General features: G+C 35.7%; 1 protein-coding gene across 1 annotated transcript in view; it reads left to right on the plus strand.

Moving 5' to 3' along the window:
* The window catches only part of PTPN20 (protein tyrosine phosphatase non-receptor type 20), a 93,367-nt gene extending 89,932 nt beyond the window's left edge, over nt 1-3,435 (plus strand). Inside the window, exons 11-12 of the mRNA XM_016142784.2 lie at nt 1,111-1,173; nt 2,019-3,435. Of these exons, the coding sequence (XP_015998270.1) occupies nt 1,111-1,173; nt 2,019-2,084 (129 nt within the window). The 3' untranslated portion in view covers nt 2,085-3,435. The remainder of the gene's footprint in view (nt 1-1,110; nt 1,174-2,018) is intronic.
* Nucleotides 3,436-21,882: the final 18,447 nt, after the last annotated feature.

Consider the following 21,882-nt stretch of genomic DNA (forward strand, 5'->3'; position numbering starts at 1 on the left):
GTATAATAGTGGTGTATTTTGATTGTGGTTGAGGTTAAATGAATTTTCACAGATGATGACACTGCATAGAACTACACACATTCACACATTATAAACATATATGCACATACAAATGATTACATGTAAAACTGGCAAATTCTGAATAAACTCTTTGGATTGTACCAATGTCAATTTCCTGGTTTTGATACTATACTGTAGCTATCTAGAATTGGTATAATTTGGAGAAACTGAGTGAAGGATACACAGTGTTTCTCTGTACATTTTTGGGGGGAATTTATAATTATTTCAACGTAAAACATTTTAAAGGCTAAATTAAAATTTTAAGTTATAAAACGTCAAGTTATAAAAATAAAGGAATGCTTGTGTTTTCTCTAATTTTATATACTTTTGGGTTATGGTTGACAAACCTTAAAAGTTTTCATGTGTCAACATGGTTTTCCTGTACATGACTAGTCTTCAGCTGGTACCACATGTGACTTTCCAGACAAATTCAGCAACACCCAAGCTGGTCTATATCCTGTTCTACTGATGACGCTTCTTGTTTCTGTGCCAGTGTCAGATTGTTATAAGAGTTTCTAAAACTTACTACTAGTTTCTGGACTTCTCTCATTGTGGACCAGCAACAGCCCTTTGCGGACCCATACCAGCTCAGTGACTACACTGAGCAGTGCAGATCTCCATCACACATGCACAACTGTTGCTCAGGGTCTCTATTTGAGTTGGGAGGGCTCTTTTTATGAAAAACAGCTGTGCTACTATCATGGCCAGAAAAATTCTTCTATGCTTCAGACTTTTCCAGAAGTATAATGCTGCATAAAGTTCTCATTTTGGACAACCGAAAAGTATACACAGGGAAAAATTTGTTATTTCTTTTGGAGAGCATTTCTTGTTATAAATGATTGCTTCCTGCTTTTACCTGGAAACCAATTTAAACAAGTCTTCCTTATCCATTAGACTAGGTTAAAAATAGTATATTTTATTATGACTGAAAGTGAGAACTTCTGGTTAAATCTTGAAATCTCTTTTACTGGAAAGCAGTATAGAGTACTCTTTTGGGCTTATGTTTCTTCCCTGTATGGATAATATAAAATTACTATCATCCTGTTGCAGTTCAACATCAAAAATATAGTGGCCCAAATGAGAGAACAACGTTATGGCATGATTCAAACAAAGGTAAGCTCTCACCTCATAAATTCTAATTTGAAGAATAATGAATATAAAGATTAACTTTGTATGTAACATTACAATTTATAAAGCTCTTTTACCTACATGATTTTACTGAATTCTCACTTTTTGAGAATTTTTGCTCTGATATTACTGATATAGAACTTTAAGTTTAGAGCAATGCAGTCTGTTCCACAAGGGCATTCAGATAACAAGAGGAAGAGACAAGACTGAAGTCTCCTGGTGCCCAAACACAAGCTTTGTCTATAATGCCATGTTATTTAAATTATCATATCTAAAGTTATTTTAAAATAAATTTTGGGGCAGCAGTTTTGGGATATTTACTTGCCACTGAAATATTAAAGTCATTGGTATGTCATGAATTGATATCATACATGTCACAGATTAGTTATTAATTATTGGGGAAGAAGATCAATAGAATATGGATAATGAAAATAAATAGGTACCCCTAAGTCTTTATGTTTACCTGTTTTTAGGTCAATGTTGAATGATTTGAAACATTTTATTTGAACTAGTGTTATTTGAGAGACCTAAGGCTGTATCTGAAAATTAAAATTGGAAATTTGATTTATCCATGGAGATGTAAGCAGATTGAGAGTCAGGGTCCCCTCTGTTCAGTGAAGCCTTCAGTTAACTAGTTCTTGACCAAGAACTATATCGTGATCATTTATCTCCCTAGTATTTTAAAAAATCTGTCTATGTAAAGAAGTTCTGGATTAAACATTTGCTCTTTTAGGAACATTTTTTCGTGGTTGAAAATTATAAATATGTTCTCTGAAAGTGGATATTGGAATTCAGTTACTTAACATTTGTTGTTTTTCATATGTGTATAGGAGCAGTATTGCTTTTGTTATAAAATTGTGCTTGAAGTTCTTCAGAAGATTGTGACTTTCAATTAAGAAAGACTTCTGTTGCCTGACACTTGAAATTACCAAGTGGCTTGGAGCTTCCTCATAAAGAACATGTTCAAGCTGTGCTGTAGAGCTTTGCTTATGTGTACAATGTGCTTTCTTGGCATATCATTTGATTTTCTTTCTGACATCTCCCTGAAGGCAGCATCATTTGGTTTGGGGTGAACAGTGTTTACCCACTGGTCTTCCTTAAGTTAGATCAAAATGCCCTTTCACAGTTTCCAATGAAACAAAGTTTACTTAAAACAACTACAGCCTATTTGGTTGAAAGGATTAAAGAGCCCAATAAAAGACTTAAATTATATTCATTAATATTTATTTGGAAAGAAAGCTAACAGGAACTGGGGACTTTTAGGACCTTATAAAGCCCTGATTCTGGGAGAACATAGGGCCAGTAAACTGCAAGATCACATCATGACCTCTTACAGGCATTTTAAAGACATACGTATCCATATTTTTTAGCTAGAGTCTGTACTTTTAGATAGTATTTGAATAACTCAGTTCACTAAAGAGTCCTATTAGGATGGTTTAACTTTCTGTGCAAGTTGGATTTAATTTTCCTATCCTTCATGCTCTCACAGGGCCCCAGGGACTTCATAGGACAAACTGCCTTTTCTAGAGGTGCTGGACAAGGACCTGTTGGTCTGGGAAACATATTGTGGGTGGGCAGAGTTCCTTCTCTCCATCACTTGAACACACTGGTGAACAGTCAAAAACTAAAATAGATGTTTATATAGAAAGTCCAAAAGGAAATTTTTGCCTGGCTTGAGTTCTTTCCTATCCCACCCTAACACTTAACATATTACTTAGTCTCCTTTGTTGAGAGCAAATATTACATTCTATTTGCCTCTTACTCTTTGCCCTTTAGCTAACCAATAAACTTAGATAGAAGCATTATTATGTAATTCTGAGTATCTCTTATGCCAGATATATTTTTCAAAATAAGATCTATGATAGTTATTTTTTTCTTCAGTGTTCCATTAAATCATTTATTTCCATTACCACCCCACCTCTGCTGCGACATTTAAACGTTGGTTTTGGGAACCAAATTTTGGAAAACAAAATTTATAGTTTTAAAAATTAAAACTTTCATATTTTGTTTTAGAAAAGATCGTGGCCATTATTACATTCATCTTATTATAAGGCTTTGCCTCTACAATTGCAGTGATATTTTGGTCAAGGAATTTTAGCGACCGATTAGACTTGATTATAAATTATAAAGCAATTGAAGTTGTCTTTGTATAGTATAATTCAGCACAGATCACAATATCCTATGTATTATATTGGGAAAATTTCTAAGGCTAAACTGTAAATCTTGAATTTTTAAGAGACTATATGTTCCCTCGGCTGAATGAATACTTGAATTGGTTGAATTAAAATCGATAATTTTCATTTTTAAAATAATTACATGCTAGAAATGTATTTTATATAAAATCAAATTGATGATTTTACCTCTTTACGTTGTTCATATAAATAATAGTCTATGCTAAACATTAATTTAATTTTGATTATTGGCCTTTAATATTTGTATTCCTAATTTTATTTTCTCTGTTATTGTAAAATAAGAGATGTAATGTACAACAATATTCCTGAGAAGGATTCCATGCTATTATTTAAATGAAAATATTTACTGTATATTGCCTGAAGTATTTTCATTTCTGACATCTCCCAGAACGCAGCATCAGGGAGATGTTCTTGAAGTGTTTTTACAAAGAAAAAATTCACAGTTCTTGATGGTAAACATGTCTCTTCTTTAATGTGTGCCTCATCTTTTTATAGCAGGACTATTATTAGTTTTTCAGGAAAATTAAATAAACATGGACTTACCAATTGCATTTGTTTTTATTTCATTTTTGAAAAGTAAATTTGAAATTGAAATCTTTTGACTAATTGAAATACTAAGTTTCATATCAATAGTAAATCAATTTTTGCCTAGGACATGGATGTGAAACTCCCGTTCACACCTTTGTGAGTATATAAATGCCTAGAGGAAATTTTAAAATATTTAAATATAAACATATGTATGTATTAACTTTCCACTTTAAATATATATTTTAAAATTTGTATATGCTTGATGGCCTTATGTGTTGGACCAAAGCTTTTCAGAAATAAACATTGTAGGTTTTATTCTCATATAAATCTAGTAAATTTATTTTTCTTTGGACCTTTTACCCCCAATCTGTCTACAACATTATTGAATTTTTGAATAAGTATACAATTATTATTCAAAGGTCATTTCAGTGATTATTTTTATTGAAAAATCTCAAAGGAAAACCCTTAACTCTAAAACAAAAAGTTTTACTTCCTACTTAATTTTTCTTAATTCCTGAGAAGAATTGATTTTCTCCTGTGTTTTCTTGATGCTCAAGTAATGGATTCAGAAGATTTGGAAGGTATCCATTAAGTAAAAACAGGTCATGGTATTCAGTGAGGGTGATGGATTACTCAGTGGAGCACTCAATTTGTCTACAGCCATAATCAAAAAGCTCAGTAAAGTTACAAGAGCTACCTGATCAGGCCACCTAAAAATTCAGGAAAACTAAATTCACATAAAAATAGATAATCAAACATAGCGGAGTGAGAGATGACCCCAGATCTCTTTTCTTGAAACAACAATAAGCTGAGCAACTAAAACTCAACAAAAAAACACCTAAACTGCACACCAGCACATATGAATGTGGGATCTGTGCATATGAGCTACCACATATCGGAACCCCGAGTGTTGGATATTGGACTGGGACAAATAAAGAAGCTGCCTATAGCAGCTGCTGAAGCTCTCTGTAGGAGGAGGGAGAGGAAAGAAGGTGTGGCAAGTTCCCTGCCTGGTTGTGCTGTGAGTTCCACACAGCTGGTGGCAGGGCACAGCCATCAGAGCAGAAAGCAGAGAAGCAAGATGGCAGAGAAACAACAGTGAATTTTTACCAGCCATGGTTGCAAAATTGAGGCTGAGCTAAAACCTCCATACCAAGCCCAGAGGGCACCTCCTCTATACCCTCTGAGACCGACCACAACAGAGCCCCAGGAGAATCTGAGCAAAAACTACCAAAACTGTTGCTAACACTGACAGGGACTGAAACTGATGGTAGCAAGCATGATTAGATATATACAAGACAATAAAAAGGCACTATTAAGGCTTATGTAAAGCAAAGATCCAGAGCCTTAGACACCACTTATGGAAACCAAAAGAGAAATGCCTTTTTTTGCAACAAGCTAAAGAGAGCTTTATATAATAAATCTTTCTGGAAAAAAAGCAGAATACATTTCTATTAATGCTCAGGTGGAGAAATAGTCCATTAAACACCATGAACAACCAAGGTGACAAATCTCAGAAAGAAAGAGAAAAACCTCCAGAAAATAAGCTTACAGACATAGAAATATGCAACTTAAATGACAGAGAATTCAGGAGGGTTCTTCTGAAAAAACTCGGTGAGTTCCAAAACAAGTCATATTAACTATTTCAGGAACTGAAAAATACCTAGATGACCGGAGGAAGGGGATTGAATCCATCAAAAAGAACAAAATAGAACTTCTGGAGATAAAAAAAAAAAAAAAAAAAAAAAAAAAAACACTGTAAGAGTTGAAAAATGAAACAGCAAGCTTGGGAAATGGAGTCAACCAAATGGAGGAAAAGATAGGTGATATCAAAAATAGAAATATAGAAATAGAAGAAAGAAGAGGGAAACCAAAGAATGAAAGATAGTGAAAGAGAAATAAAACAACTAGCTGATACTATCAGGAGAGAAAACATAAGAATAATGAGCATTATCAAAGGTGAGGAAAAGGAGAAAGGGATAGAAAGTATTTTCAGACAAATAGTTGGCAAGAACTTCTCAAATCTAAGGAATAGGCTGGAGCTTGAATTCAAGGAAAGCCCATTGAATTATCCTTGTACTTCTCAGCACAAATCTTACAAGCCTGAAAGGAATGGAATCAAATATTTAAACTATTAAGTAAAAAGAACTGGCAGCCTAGAATAATGTATCCAGATAAGCGTTCTTTTAGATATGAAGGAGAAATTAAGAACTTTCAGACATACAAAAATTGAGGAAATTTCTCACTATAGGCCTGCACTATAGGAAATACTAAAATGGGTAGCTCACCTAAAACAAAATTACAAAAAATAATAATAATAATAATTAGGAGAAAAGTGACTATCAAATAGAAGCAGAGGAATGCAACCCTTACTAAGAACAGGACATTATAAGCTTAAATAATAAAAAGAGAATTGCTATAGCAAGATAGTAATGAACGTTCAGCATACATAGGGACAAACTGAGACAATAATGACTGAAAAGGGAAATATTCAAAGATCCAAATTCTCAAAGGGGAGTGGAAATAAGACACACGCCAAAGAAAAATGGATGACTGTATATATGTAACTATCCTTTACATATTCGTAATGGTAACCACACTTAAAGATTCAGAACTTAAGTATATAATATGAAACAAGAAGAATCAGAAGGAAAACCCACAAAACCCAACCAAAATAAGAAAACAGAAACACAAGGACAAGATAGCAATAAAAACACTGAGCTACCAGAAAGCAAAAGATAAAATGGCTATAAGACCTCGTATTTCAATACTCACCAATAAAAAGGCACAGAGTTGCAAAATGGATTAAAAAACAAAACCCAACCATATACTGCCTCTAGGAGACACATCTTAGCACCAAAGACAAATATAGATTCAAAGTAAATGGGTAGAAAGTCATATTTCAAGTAAATGGCATTCAGAGAAAAGCTGGATTAGTGGTACTACTATCAGACAAAATAGACTTCAAAATAAAAAAGGCAAAGAAATATACTGAGGGACACTTCATAATGATAAAGAGAATCATGCACCAAGAAGACATTTTACACCTATTAATATCTATGCTCCCAATTAGGGAGCCCCAAAATATTTAAAGCAATTACTAACAGAACTAAAGGAAGAAACAGACCAAAACAGTATTGTAGTAGGGGACCTAAATACCCCACTGTCAGATATGTACAGTTCATCTAAACTGAAAATCAATAAGGAAATAACATCCTTAAATGACATATTAGGCCAACTGGACATAATTGATGTTTACAGAAACTTCCATCCCAAAACAGCTGCTTACACATTCTTCTTTAGTACACATGGAACATTCTCAAGGATTGACCAAAGACTGGGATACAGAGATAGCCTCAACAAATATAAGAGGATTGAAATCATACCAACCATATTCTCTTATCGTAACACTCTGAAACCAGAGATCAACTGCAAAAAGAAATCAGGAAGAACCACAAATACATGGAGATTAAACAACATGGTACTGAAAGATAACTTGGTCAGAGAAATTAAAAGAGAGATCAAGAGATACATAGAAATGGATGATAATGCAAGTACAAGATATCTAAACTTTTGGGACATGGCAAAATTTGTCATAAAAAGAAAATTCATGTAATTACATACCTATCTGCAAAAACAAGAACAAGCCCAAATAAACAACTTAAAATTTCATCTTAAAAATCTGGAAAAGAACAAATGAAGCCTAAAGTCAGCAGAAGGAAAGAAATAATCAAAATTGAAATAAATGAAATTGAAAACAAAACTAAACAAAAACAATAGAAAAAATAAATGCAACAAAGAGCTGGTACTTTGAGAAGGTTATTAAAATTGACAACCCCCTCGCTAGACTCACTAAAGAAAAAAAGAGAAAGGACACAAATAAACAAAATAAGGGATGAAAGAGGGGAAACTACAACTGATATTCAGAAATACAAAGGATTATACAAGAATACTATGAAAAAGTATATAACACCAAATTTAATAACCTAGATGAAATGGAATGGTACTTGGAAAAATATAATCTTCCTAGACTGAATCCAGAAGAACTGGAAAATCTAAATAGAACAATCAGCAGTATGGAAATTCAAACAATCATTAAAAAACTACCAAAAAGTAAAATTCTAGAATCAGATGGCTTCACCAGAGAATTCTACCAAACATTCAAAAAAGATTTAATACCTATTCTTCTCGAGCTCTTCCAAAAAATCGAAGAGGAGGTAATACTTCCCAACTCATTTTATGAGGCCAATATTACTCTGATACCAAAGCCTGGTAAGGATAACACAAACAAAGAAAATTACAGACCAATATCTCTCATGAACACAGATGTAAAAATCCTAAATGAGATACTAGTGAACCAAATACAGCAACATATTAAAAAGATTATACACCACGATCAAGTGGACTTCATCCCAGATCACAGGGATGGTTCAACATATGTAAATCGATTAATATGGTATACCATATAAATAAAATAAAAAATATGAATACTATGATCATATCAATAAATGCAGAAAAAGCCTTAACAAAATACAGCATTCATTTATGATCAAAACACTTAACAAAACTGGTATAGATGGAAAGTACCTCAATATAATAAAGGCCATATATGACAAACCTTCAGTCAACATTATTCTTAATGGTGAAAAACTAAAAACCATTCCTCTAAGATCAGGAATAAGGCAAGGCTGTCCACTATTGGCACTGTTATTCGATATAACATTGGAGGCCCTAGCGAGTGCAATCAGACAAGAGAAAGACATAAAAGCCATTCAAACAGGAAATGAAAAAGTCAAACTGTCACTATTTGCAGATGGAATGATTCTCTGTATAGGAAACCCTAAAGACTCCACAGGAATACTACTAGAAACAATAAGCAAATACAATAAAGTTTCTAGATACAAAATCAATGTTAAAAAATCCATAGTGTTCCTACACTCTAATAATGAAGTGTTAGAAAAGAAATAGAAAAAATAACTTTTTTTTTCAATTGCAACAAAAATAATAAAATACCTAGGAGTAAATATAATGAAATATGTGAAGGACCTATATAATGAAAACTATAAGACCTTATTATAAGAAATTGAAGAAGATACAAAGAAATAGAAGAATATTCTGTGTTCTTGGATTGAAAGAATCAACATAGTTAAAATGACCATATTACCTAAAGCTTTATATAGATTTAGTGCAATCCCCATCAAAATCCTATCAGCATTTTTCAAAGAAATAGAACAAAACACCACTAGATTTGTATGGAAGCCCCAAAGACCCCAAATTTCCAAAGTTATCCTGAGAAAATGAAAGAGGCTGAAGGATTCACTCTGCCTGATTTCAAATTACACTGCAAAGCAATGATAATCAAAACAGGATGATATTTGTAGAAAAACAGACACACTGACCACTGGAATGGAATCGAGTGTACAGAAATAAACCCATATGCATATGAGTGAATAATTTTTGACAAAAAAAAAAGCCAAAAACATACCTTGGAGAAAGGAAGTCTTCAATAAATGGTGCTGGGAAAACTGGAAGGCTACCTGCAAAAGAAAGAAACTAGACTGTTGTCTATCAGCATACACCAAAATTAACTCACAATGGATTAAGGACCTAAATATAAGACCTGAAACAATAAAATGCATAGAAGAAAACATAGGAACAAAACTCAAGGACTTTAAACTTAAAGAGGATTTTATGAATTGAACCTCAAAGGCAAAGGAAGTAAAAGCAAAAATAAATGAATGGGACTACATCAAACTGAAAAGCATCTACACAGCAAAAGAAACTGTCAACAAGATGAAGAGACAACCAACTGAATGGGAAAATATATTTGCAAACAACACCTTCGATAAGGGCCTAATATCCAAAATGTACAAAGAACTCATACAACTCAGTAACAACAACAACTACTACAAAACCCAAATGATCCAATCAAAAAATGGGTAGAGGACCTGAACAGACACTTCTCCCTAGGGGACTTACAAATGGCCAACAAATATTTGAAATGATGCTCAACATTGCTAGCTATTAGGGAAATGGAAATCAAAACCACAATGAGATACCATCTCACACCTGTTAGAATAACTATAATCAACAAGACAAGTTATAACAAATGTTGGAGAGGATGAGGAGAAAAAGGAACCCTCATACAGTGCTGGTGGGACTGCAAATTGGTACAGCCACTATGAAAAACAGTATGGAGATGCCTCAGAAAATTAACAATTGATCTACCATATGATCCAGCAATCCCTCCACTGGGTATTTACCCCAAAGACTTGAAAACCCATGTCCAAAAAGATATTTGCACACTGATGTTCGTTGCAGCACTATTCACAGTGTCCAGGACATGGAAGCAACCAAAGTGTCCTATGATAGATGATTGGCTAAAGAAGGTGTGTTACATATATACAATGGAATATTACTCAGCCATAAGAAGAGATTAAATACTGCCATTTGCAACGACATGGATCGACCTTAAGATAATAATTCTAAGTGAAATAAACCAAACAGAAAAAGTTGAAAACCACATGATATCACTTATATGTGGGATATAAACCTAAAAGCAATAAATGAACATGACAAACAAACAGAGACTCATGGACATGAACTATAAACTAGTGTTTATCAGAGCGTAGGGGGTGGAGCAGGAGTGGGGGGGTAGACAGGGTAAAAGGGGTCATATATAGGGGGAATGAGGGGACGTGAAGTGCATAAAGGGGATCAAATATATGGTAGCTTAAGGAAACTGGGCTTTGGGTGGTAAACATACAATAGACTATATAGATGTCAAATTATAATGTACACCTGAAAATTATGCAATTGTATTTACCAATGTTACCCCGATAAATTTAATTTTTTAAATAAAGAAAAAACAACAAAAATTATCATGATCAAATCCCATACACATTACTAAGTTACATGGAACTTAATAACATTCCTATAGACAATGGAGGTATGCCAGAAAGACATGCTCAAAAACGGATCAAAACTACAACTTAACATTTCAAAATGAGTTTAAAGACATTAGGAAAACTATATGAGACACAGAAGGATAACAAAAACCAGAATTAAAAAAAATTTAAAATGGTATGACAAATCAAGAATTAGACACAAAAAATTATGAAATGAAGACTAAACTAAAAGGAATGAAAGTAAATAAACACAATAACTGATACCTCAAGAGAAATAGGTTTAAAAAGAACGTTTTCAATACAAAATAAAAGAACTTGAGAGCAAGACAAACATAAATGATAGATAAATAAGATTAACATATAGATAATAGAAATTTTAAAGAAGAAAACCAAAGCAAGGGTATAGAAGAAATATAAACTATAATTCAAGAAAATATTCTTAAAACGAAAATTTAAAAATACTAATTGAAACATCATAGTACATACCTGAGAATGTCAAATGAGCATGACCAAAACCAATAATTCTTTTAATAAAATCAGTAAAGTTTGAAGAAAAAGAAAAAAATCCTTTGGGTATCTATTCAAAAAGAATATGAAGGAAATAAGATTAGATTATTATCGTGTTTTTTTTTGACATGAAACACTTTATGACAGAAAAAAAGGAGTAATATATTTAAGATTTTCAAGGAAAGAAAATATGAGCCAAGGATTGTATATTTAGTAAAACTGATCTTGATGTTCAAAGGGTACAGATTGATGTCAACATATAAGAGTTCAAAGAAATTGTTTCTGAGAGCCCTTTCTAAGTAATTTATTAAAGAATATGTTTCAAATACCAAAATGCTTAGGGAATCATTGATATAATGGTAAGCATTAAGTGTGTACACATATATTTATAATTACATATAATATTTTATATGAATTTATTTTTATAATTATATTTTTACATTTAATGCTTATAAGTATATGCATATACACTTTAAAATATAAATGAGTTAAAAGGGAGAAATTATAGTATGCAAATGACCAAATGACCTAATGAGGTAGATATAATGGGTTTAAAATGGGGGAGAATGGGATAGTCTAGGCAAAAATGTTTAATTGTTTTTGGTAATAATTGGTAGAGTAGTATGAATTATTATTTTGATACTTGTAATGTTGGGTAAAGAAAAATAGTAATTATGGGATATTCTAATTCAATCGTACTTTATGTCCTTGTGAATGAAGACTCAGTGTGGAAGAAAAAAGATACAGGTATAATATAGAAGTATATATATATATTGTAGCTACTAAAAGGTTAAAAAAGAGTGTATAATTTCCACTCAAAGAGAAGGTAGCATATGGGTAAGACAGGAAAGGAAAAAAAAACACTAGAAGGTGGTACTAATAAAAAGCACATAATAAGAGAGAAGATCGAAGCCTGAAGACATAATTACAATAAGTGATAAGTAGATCAAATGCTCAAGGTAAATGATGAAGACTATCAAGAGACAAATCTAAAACATAAAGATACAGAAAAGTTGAAAATGTAATTAATAAAGGATGCAAAGACTAGCCAAAAGAAAGCTTGTGTAATATATATTACTTTTAAACAAAATAGAATTCAGACTAAAATCATTACTGAGGTTCCATGTAATTTCCATCCTAAACTTGTATGCACATAATAGAGCCTTAAAATATATAAATTACAAGTACAAAATAAATGAAGCATACACACACACAAATTGAAAATTATAAAGAGAGAGACAAGTACAAAATAATAGTTGGGGGTTTTAACCCATCTCTCTTAGTGACTCACAGAAAATACAGACAAAAATCTATGAGACTACAAGGAGTAGACAACTACCCACAAGCCAAGGTAAGAGGCCTCAGAAGAAATAAGCCCTGCTAACACCTTTCTTGGGAGGACTTCTAGCCTCCAGAATCACGAGGAAATAAATATTTGTTGTTTAAGCCAAAAAAAAAAAAAAACACATAAAAATCAGTGAGACTACAGAAGAACATCATGTACTCAACTGACCAAAGAACATATATAGAACACTGCACCCACCTACTGCAGATTATAATTTTTTGGAGCTCTCTTGGTACATATAAAAGCCCCCATACACACTAGAAATGACCAAACCCTGGGCCATAATGCAAATTTCAATTTATTTCAAAACATTGAAATTATATACAGTATGTCTCCTAAATAAAATGCAATTATGCTAGAAATTAGTAAAGAACAAAAATTGAAAAAACTCCATATGTTTGAGACTTAAAAATGTATTTCTAAATAAATAATATGACTAAGAAAAAAGTAAAATCAAAATGGAAATGTTTTAAATTGATGATACATTTAAAAAGTTTTTGAGACAGTAAAGCAGTATTTAGAGGGGAATTTAAATCTGTAAATACATATATTGGAAAAGAAAGGCCACAATTGGAAGGAAGGGACAAAATTCAGACTAGAGATTAATGACATAGACAACAAATATACAATAGGGAGAATCAACACAGCTTGATCAAAACTGGTTCTAGTAAGACTGATCCAGCTAAAAGAGAGAAGTCACAAATAAATAGCAGAATGGAAAAATCTTATTTAATTACAGAATCTGGAGACATTTAAAAAAATATGAGATAATAGATGAATTTGTTTATGCCAATAAATTTGAAATAGATTCCTGGAAAAATCCTAAAACAAACATATTAAAAATAGAAAACTATAATTTTAAAATTTCAAAGAAACTAATTCATAATGAAAACCATTCCACAATAAAAACTTCAAGTCCAGGTAGCTTCATTGGCAAGTTCCCCAAAATACCAAAATAATTAATTAGAAAATACTCTAATCTTATACAATTCTTTGGAAGAATTGAAAAAATTTAGCATAAAATTGATATTGACACTCCAAAAGGAAATTATGCAAACACAACAGGTCATTTTCACTCATGAACATGTACGCTTATATCCTAAACAAGATATAGCAAATTGAATCCAGAAATAAACTGCAATAAAGTAATTTTTAAAAAAGTATAATTGTGACTCTCATAATCTTAAACAGAAAAATGTAAAATATTTTATTTGATTTATTAGTTAATGAGGGAATACATAAGCTGGTTCACAGGAAAAAACTTAAAAAACATACATAAATGCTAAAATTTATAAATAGATGATAAACTGAGTTTTAGCTTAGGAGGTAGGAAGAATTAATTGTCCCTCCACTGGGCAGAATTAACTTGGATGTCTACAATTAAGAATCATTTGCATTGTTACCAGTAATCTACAATTTACAGAGTTATAAAATAGACTATGAAAGTCACAGTTCTAACAAATTCAGAAAACCTAAAATTAGAAAATTCCTTGTTTTCCATTGAGAATAACAAGTCATCCTTTAGGTGCATTTCAAAGCTTTTTGCAAATTTTCCTGTTAATTTAAAAAGAATAATATATCATGATCAGATTTGGTTTATTCTAAGAATGGCAAATCAGTTCGACTTTATAAAATCGGTGAATGTAATTCACACTAATGGATTAAAGGAGAAAATTCTATGGACTGCTCAATAGATGCAGAAAAAAATCTGATAAAATTTATTTATTTTTTTTTGATTTTGAAAAAGAAAAGAAATTTTTTAGCGAGCTAGGAATAGAATGGAATTGTTTTAATTGGCTAGCAGATATGTACTGCAAACTTACAGCAGACATTTTATTTAAGATTAAAAAACTGTTACTTTCCTACAAATCAAGGACTGTCCTGTCTTCTGAAAAATGAGTGGGAGTGGAAATAGGGAAACTGAGTTCATCACCAGCCAGGCTTGGATAATACCCTCAAGGAAACGACTAAGTGTCCCTTTACACAGAGATTACATCTTAAGTTCTTTCTCAGATATGGAGGGAGCAGATTTAATTAATAATACTCCCATAGAGCACCTTTAAAATTCTCTGCAACTGTCTTTTCTGCTCAGGTTCACCACCAAGACGTTAACAATCTAGAAAACAATCTTCTCATGAACCCAGTGTGTATAAAAGGTATTTCACAGGCCAAACTGAAATTCATACGTGAGCAATTTTTTACTCTCCAGGAAAATACATCTCCCAAAGAGCACCCTATTTTAGTTAAGTTTCTTGTTTACATGAGTTCTGTCAGTGTGAAGCAGAGTAAAGCTATTTGCAACAAAGAGTGGGTGTCCCAGAGTCTGAGTATTACTGCCTGCTCAAAGCAGATTGGTGTGTGGGGCCCTGAGTGACTACTCCAGCAGGATCTCCACTAAGAAACGGAGGTGTATTGGGGCCAGCATGCTTGTGGGAGCAGCTTCTTTTTATGAGAGTTCTAATGACCTCTCGGGAGAGAAAGCACTTCTGCCCACTGGCGCTGACTGCTGCCTTCAGAGCTAAGTGGCATTCTGCTTGCCATGGCACTTAGGTACAATGGCCACCCCCCTAATTTCTCAAGTCAAGTTATGTGGGAGAGTTGCCTAGGATTACCTCGGTAAAGAGGCCGTCAAGACTCCTAACAGAGCCATGGACCGTGAATAAGGGATTTGTAGGGGTGGTCCCTGTTTCCTGGGGTTCTAGATCTTCAGGGAAATTATATCAAGTTGAGGGTAGGTAGATAGAATAATAAACTATGAAAGCAAGTCAAATAAAATAGTGCAATAAGGACAAATAGTCTGGGAATGCCTTATTGTTGGGGTTCATCAGTGGCTTTAATAAGAAGAAGAGTCCTCAACTTATCACTGTAATGATGGGCCAGGACTGGATGTGCATCCATGGCCGGGATGGTTTCCTGTGGGGGAGTCAAAGTGTGAGGACCCCTGGCTCTGACAGGGTAGGAGGGTGGCTGCCCTGAGGAGCAAGGAAGAACTCCAGAAGACTGGGTAATGCATGTGGACAGGTGGAGAGATCCCAAACAGATTTGCAGGCAGACGGCACATCTGGGCTAAGGAGGTTGGTTTTGCTATGTCTTGTTTTATTGTGACCTAAGGTTCTGGTAAGTCACAAACATCCACTTTTAGTACTCTCTCTATTTACTCTCAGTCATACGCTTCCTTGTTGCCCACACCCATATACGTGGACATTTATGCAGGTGTGCATCTCTTGGCACTCCTCCACTTTCCCCACTGCACACCTTCCTTCTGAGCAGGGCAAGAGGGAACAGTGTCATGGCCTTCTCCTATCAAATGTGAGTAAAGTTATAAAATAGGTGCAGATTTTTGAAGCACTACACATTTTTTTTGTCTCTTTTGCCCCTAGACTCTTACAGTGTTTGTATGACTACTATCGCAAACATAACATTATATAATTACTGAAGGCTCACCTGTGTTTTATCCTGTTTTGAGTCACTATTTCTTAGCAGGATGCCTATATAGAGTAGGTCTTCAGTAAAGGAAGAATAGAGAATAAGTGGAATTATGACTACTTTCCTATGACATAATGTCAATATTTTGGAGTATTGTTCATATCATAGGCATTGGTTTATGATATGATCATGTTATCTTGAAATGCTAAGGCATGTCCCCAAAAACCAGTTTCATGATAGTCAGTGAAAGAAGTGTCGTCCGATCAAAGAAGTTTGAGAAATACTTCCCAAATTCATTCCACGTGCCCCTCTTGGAGTTCCACAGTGCACATAAGCATATTAGCATCTGCAGGACCTAAAGGAGAGCTTGCATGTACAAAATGTCATCATTCTCTCAGATCTGGTCTGAAGTTATGACTGTAGAAAGAAGGATGAGTGAATTAAATATCTGAATGTAACACCAAACTTATTTTTTGTCTCTTTAGGAGACATATAAAAGTTTCATTTGGTTGATTGGAGTTCATCTTCTGAAATAGTTTTTTCAAGATGTTCTGATGGATCCTATTTCTGGTATATCCGAAAATGCCTTTGTATGTGCATGATATATTGGCTCTGTATAAAATTCATGCGTCATCCTTTTTTCACTTGGATGGTTTTGTAGGCATAATTTTACTTACTTTCTTTTATCATTGAATACTATTATGGAGAAATCTACTGTGCTGAAAACATAATTCTTATAGAAATGATAGCACATTTCATTGTTTTGTTTTAACTAATTAATGGTGCAGCCAGCAAAATAGAAAAAGAGGGGACTGGATTGGATTAAGGAAGAAGAATTTTTTTCCTCAAGCACTGTCAACTTACTTTTGAACACCTTTTGTTCTTCCAGTGCCTGCTGTTTTGTTTTGTTTTGTTTTGTTTTGAGCGTCTTTACTTTAGCCCTTTTGTGGAACCATAATTTTCATCCAGTGTCTAGTGAGCATTCTTCAGCTGCTTGTTGTTTGTTTCCTCCCCTACAGGATCTTTGAATAGCTCCATGGTCATCCCTTTGCCCTTTGAAAAGAAGCTCTTCTATCTCTAGCTGAATGCTGATGTTGGGCTTGGGTCAACTAGCAGCTTGGACTTTGTCATTTCTAAACAAGTTCTCACCAATACTGTCCTCTATGTATGGCCCTGCTCCTCAATTTCAAGTAGTTTATATTTCTGAATACATGAATAAATGTAAATACCTTATGTTCGTGATGCATTTTCCCAGTGTTCTGTGGAGCAGGCTGCCACAAATGCTCTTTTGCTTTTAAAGAGACTGAGTGCCACCACAGGACCCAGCTTAGGTATTGTCACAGAAGGCCCTCTGGAGATTTCCTTTTTAGTAGAATGAAGAGACACTGAATTTTCATTATGCAGCGCTGATGAGTTGTGAAGTAGATAACACTTGACAGATGGAATGGCACCTTTGGCCTCATTCTCTCATAACCATTTTTAAAGAGAGGGTAACTGGTAACAATGAATGTATCACTGTCATCCTGACCCCTGCTGATATGTGTAGAGGCATATTAGCATCTGAAGGACCTAAAGGAAAACTTGTGTGTACAAAATGTCATCACTCTCTTGGCCTCTGGTCTGATGTCCTGACTGTAGAAAGAAGAATAAATTAATTAAATATCTGACTGTAACAACAAACTTGTTTTGGGATTTGGGGAAATCTCTGTTAAGCTAATTCTTCTGAAGTTTGGAATTTCTGTTTGGTTTAGCAGCTTCTGCCAATAACAGATAAACCAAATGTAACTGGTTAAAAATAAAATAAGTCAGTGTTTCTCAACCTCAGAATTCTGTTTCCATGTGTACAGTTGCTCATATTTTAAAGCTACCTGTCCTGTGAGTCTCAGGAAGCTGGGAAAGGTGCTGATGACAAAAGGCGAGGGTGTGATTCAGAGTCCTGATCATCCTTGAACATGATCAGGGACAGCTCACTCACTAAGAACAATCTGAAACAAGAAACCAATGTGACTAGGGAAACAAAGAGAAAAAACTATAATCCTTGAGTCAAAATAGGAGCTTAGCAGGCCCCCTTCATAATACTGCTGCTGGGTGTGACCCACTGTCCACATTGGCTTGGCTTGTTTATTTCAGCCTTGCATTGGCCCTATATCCAGGGGCCTCTTCGCTGGGTGTGGATTGCATGTATGCTCCTCCTGAGATAGAAAGTAGAGTCACAGGCATTCCCTTCAATAGAAGTGGCTGCTCATCCTTTCACAGACATTAGTCAGAATCTGAGGCCCACTCAGCATAATGACCTTCCCTGGGCCAGAGACATTTTGGTGCATCTTGGACACACACTATCCTTGAGTTCCTGGCTATTAAGAAGGAATAGTGAGGGTACCAGGTTGGGGCATAAATGCTGGAATAAGCTTTCATATATCTCTTTCTTGGTTATATACTTACTTATTTCTAACCCATGGCCCCTTTAGACAAAAAAGGTCAGCACCAGCAGGCCTAGAACAGGCACATCTCCTCCCGGAACTGTCATTTTCTTAATTATCCAGGTGAATATCCTCTTAACAAAAGTCCATCCCCTCACCTCAGAAAAAACAGCACTGCATCTTAAAAGTTTATTGTTGCGTGATGATTTCACTACAGACATTCCTCATTTTATTGCACTTCACTCTATTGTGCTATTTTTCAGTGGTGCCATTTTCCCACTATGCTTGAGCTATGATTAACATTTTTTAGCAATGAAGTATTTTTAAACTAAAGTATGTACATTGTTTTTGTTTTTTGTTTTTTGTTTGTTTGTTTATTTTTAGATATATAACTTTTATATGCACTGGGAAACCAAAAAAAAAAAATCATGTGACTTGCTTAATTAAGATATTTGTTTTTTGTGGTGGTCTTGAACTAAACCTGCAATATCTCTTAGGTCAAACATTTCCAACTTTGCCATATTTGTTATGTATTGTCAGTGCTTACTGTATTTTCTGGCACCCAAAAACATTGGTTAAATGAGTGAATAAATAAATGTTATTGGAATGGGCAGCAGAGTGAGTTCATCCTAACTCTAAATACTACTTAAATGCCTGTACTTTGTGTAAACAGTCAGGGAGAGTGGTATTAGCAACATGGATGTGAGGTCTGTGCTTTCCAGCAGAACAAGATCACAGCAGAGCACCGAAACTCTTGCCCATCACCTCATCTGAAGTTCACAGTAATCCCCAGAGAGAAAGGCTTATTAGCCCTTGTTTGGAGAAGAAAAATCTAAGTCACATGCAATTATGGTCAAAGCCAGCACTGCAGTTCTCTCCCCTCCACCTCCCCCTCAGCTCCCCTGGTGAGGCTCAGGGTTGCTTTGTGGGCAAGGGTGAGAAAGGGTGAGGGTAATGTGTGGGTGACATGTGTGTGATGTGTCCAGGAATCCACATTCTCTTGCCAGAATGATTTTCTGCTTGGATTTGGAACTGAAAATGAGCCGCCCTTCGAGCAGAAACATGCTATCCTGGCACTTCCTGTATACATCTGTTTTTGAGCTAGCAACACATGCCCCACAGAGCCCCGCTGAGCCCAGCACCTATTGTTTGGCTCAGGTAGCTTCTATAGCACTGACACAGGCAGTAGGACTGGAAGCTCCAGTTCTCACCCTTTCAGGCTTCTCACCTTGTCTCTAGTCAAGACTGGCCCAGAGTTACAGGAAGCTTCTGAGGTTAGAGGAATCATCAGGTGAGGTTTGAGAGGGTGGAATATGCACTATCAAAGAAGGAAGGTGGGCACAGGCCGTCAGATCAGGCCTTGCCTAGATCCTTTATAACCACCTCTAAACGGTTTCCTTCTACTAAGCCCTGTCCCACCTCTATCATCCTTTCAACACGTCTCATGCACACATTTACACACAATGGTCATTGTGCACGCCCTCCCTCAGAGCCTCTCTCTAAAGGACACCTCTTTTGAGCACGGGTTACTGTGCTCAAAAGCTTAGCATGGCTCCTCACCATGTAACCAATTAGTTGAAGCCGCATAGGTCGGCTGACTGCAAAACCTTCTCTGCTAGCACAACCTTCTGTCCCCTATGGAAAGCAGCCTGGCATCTTAATCTGGAAGTGGGAGTGCTGGCAAACAAAGTCTTCTTTGAGATCACCGGTTTGGCTGCTGAGACAGACAAGCTTTTCTCATCCTGGGCCTAGACACCAAGAGTGGCAAGGTGATAGGGGTCTAAGGCCAGAAACAGCTGCCCACAGGTCTTCCAGCTTGGGAGGCTATTGCTCAAGCCAAAGAATCTCCAGGAACCAAGGCCATGCTCTGAGACATTTCAATGGGTCATTAACCTCTCACAATGACTGAAATGGCAGGCCAGTAGCTCAAAAGGCTTGGAGTCAGATCCAGCATGTGGACAGACATGAGCCCACAAGGGGGAGACCTCAAGGAGGAACCTCAGGGAGGGATCAGGAGGGTCTCAATGAAGGTCTTATCTGTGATGTGGGGTAGAGTGCCCTGAGCGGGCCTCTCTTCACAAGCCCTTGTAGAGTTGAGCATGCTCCTGGAACTCAACAGATCATAAATCATCCTCTGAAGTGCTATTAGCTGGGATAACTCCACAGCTGGAGGAATTTTTTTCCCCTAAACTTAACACATCATAAAACACAGCCATTTGGGGAATGAGAACAACCAGGAGTTGTTTTGCCTTGGAGGCTTTGTTCTGGGAGCTTGGGAGGTGAGGTTTGGAGTCTGATACATCCCCATACCCAGGAAGCCTCACCAGTGAGCACCAAGAACAGCCATTTCTGCAGGTCCCCAGACTCCTCTTATACCCCAGCACTAGCCAGACCTAGGGCATAAAAAGCCATAGTTCCTTTTCAAGAGCTGTCTTGGATTTGTGATATGTGAGCTTACTTGTAAGCAAGTATAAATTTGTCCTGTTTTTCAGTACTTAATCTTCTCATTTCTATCAGAGTCTGTCAGCATCTGTACCTGGCCGAAGTATGTCATGTAATGTATTTCCTGTCCACAGTCCCACAGGTGTCTGATACCTGTTTCCTACCCTTTGTGAGCAGAAAACATACAAAGAGGTCTTTCCCAAGGCAGAACTTCCAGGCTCAGGGTGAGCAATTAAGTGGTCTCTGAAGATAATAAGCATTAATTCCCCCGCCCCCTCTTTATATGCTGCTCTACTAATCAGTGTATTATCAGTCCCTAGAACCTTGACTCAAGGCTGTATCTTTGACTTGCCTTAACAAATAAAATGTGGATAAGGTGACAATTCTAAGCCAGTCCTGGATCTGGCCCTTAAGAAGACTGGCAGCTTCTGCTGCTTCTGGGGAAGCCAGCAGCACGGTATGAAGAAGTTTGAGTTATATATACCAGTTAGCACTGAGCAGCCACGTGAAGAGAGAGGCCACACGGATGAGCAATCGGGCTGTGAAATAGTGATAAAGGTTGCTGTCAGGATTGGATGAGCATGGATGGAGTGCTTAGCATAGAGCCAGCACAGCTGGTAGCTTCTAGGCCAGTGGTCACTCCCTTTCTTCTCCTCAATCCCCTTGCTTATCTGATCCTAGAGAAGCCATTTTTGATTCTGGAGCCCAAGGGCCAAGAGGATAAACCTGGATCAATAACATTTTACTGCTGTAGTCTTTGTGAGCCCAGACTCAATTTCAGAGTTGATGGAGGAAGACACAGTGTTCATTCAGACAGAAGTGCTGATATACCACTTCAAATTAGTGTGACTTGGCTGGTATCCATCACATTATGACAATTGCCTTCTGACCTTTCACAAAAGCCCTCTGCTTGGATAACATATTCA

This window comes from Rousettus aegyptiacus, unplaced genomic scaffold (assembly GCF_014176215.1).
Source record: "Rousettus aegyptiacus isolate mRouAeg1 unplaced genomic scaffold, mRouAeg1.p scaffold_m13_p_6, whole genome shotgun sequence".
In the NCBI taxonomy this organism is placed as follows: Eukaryota; Metazoa; Chordata; class Mammalia; order Chiroptera; family Pteropodidae; genus Rousettus; species Rousettus aegyptiacus.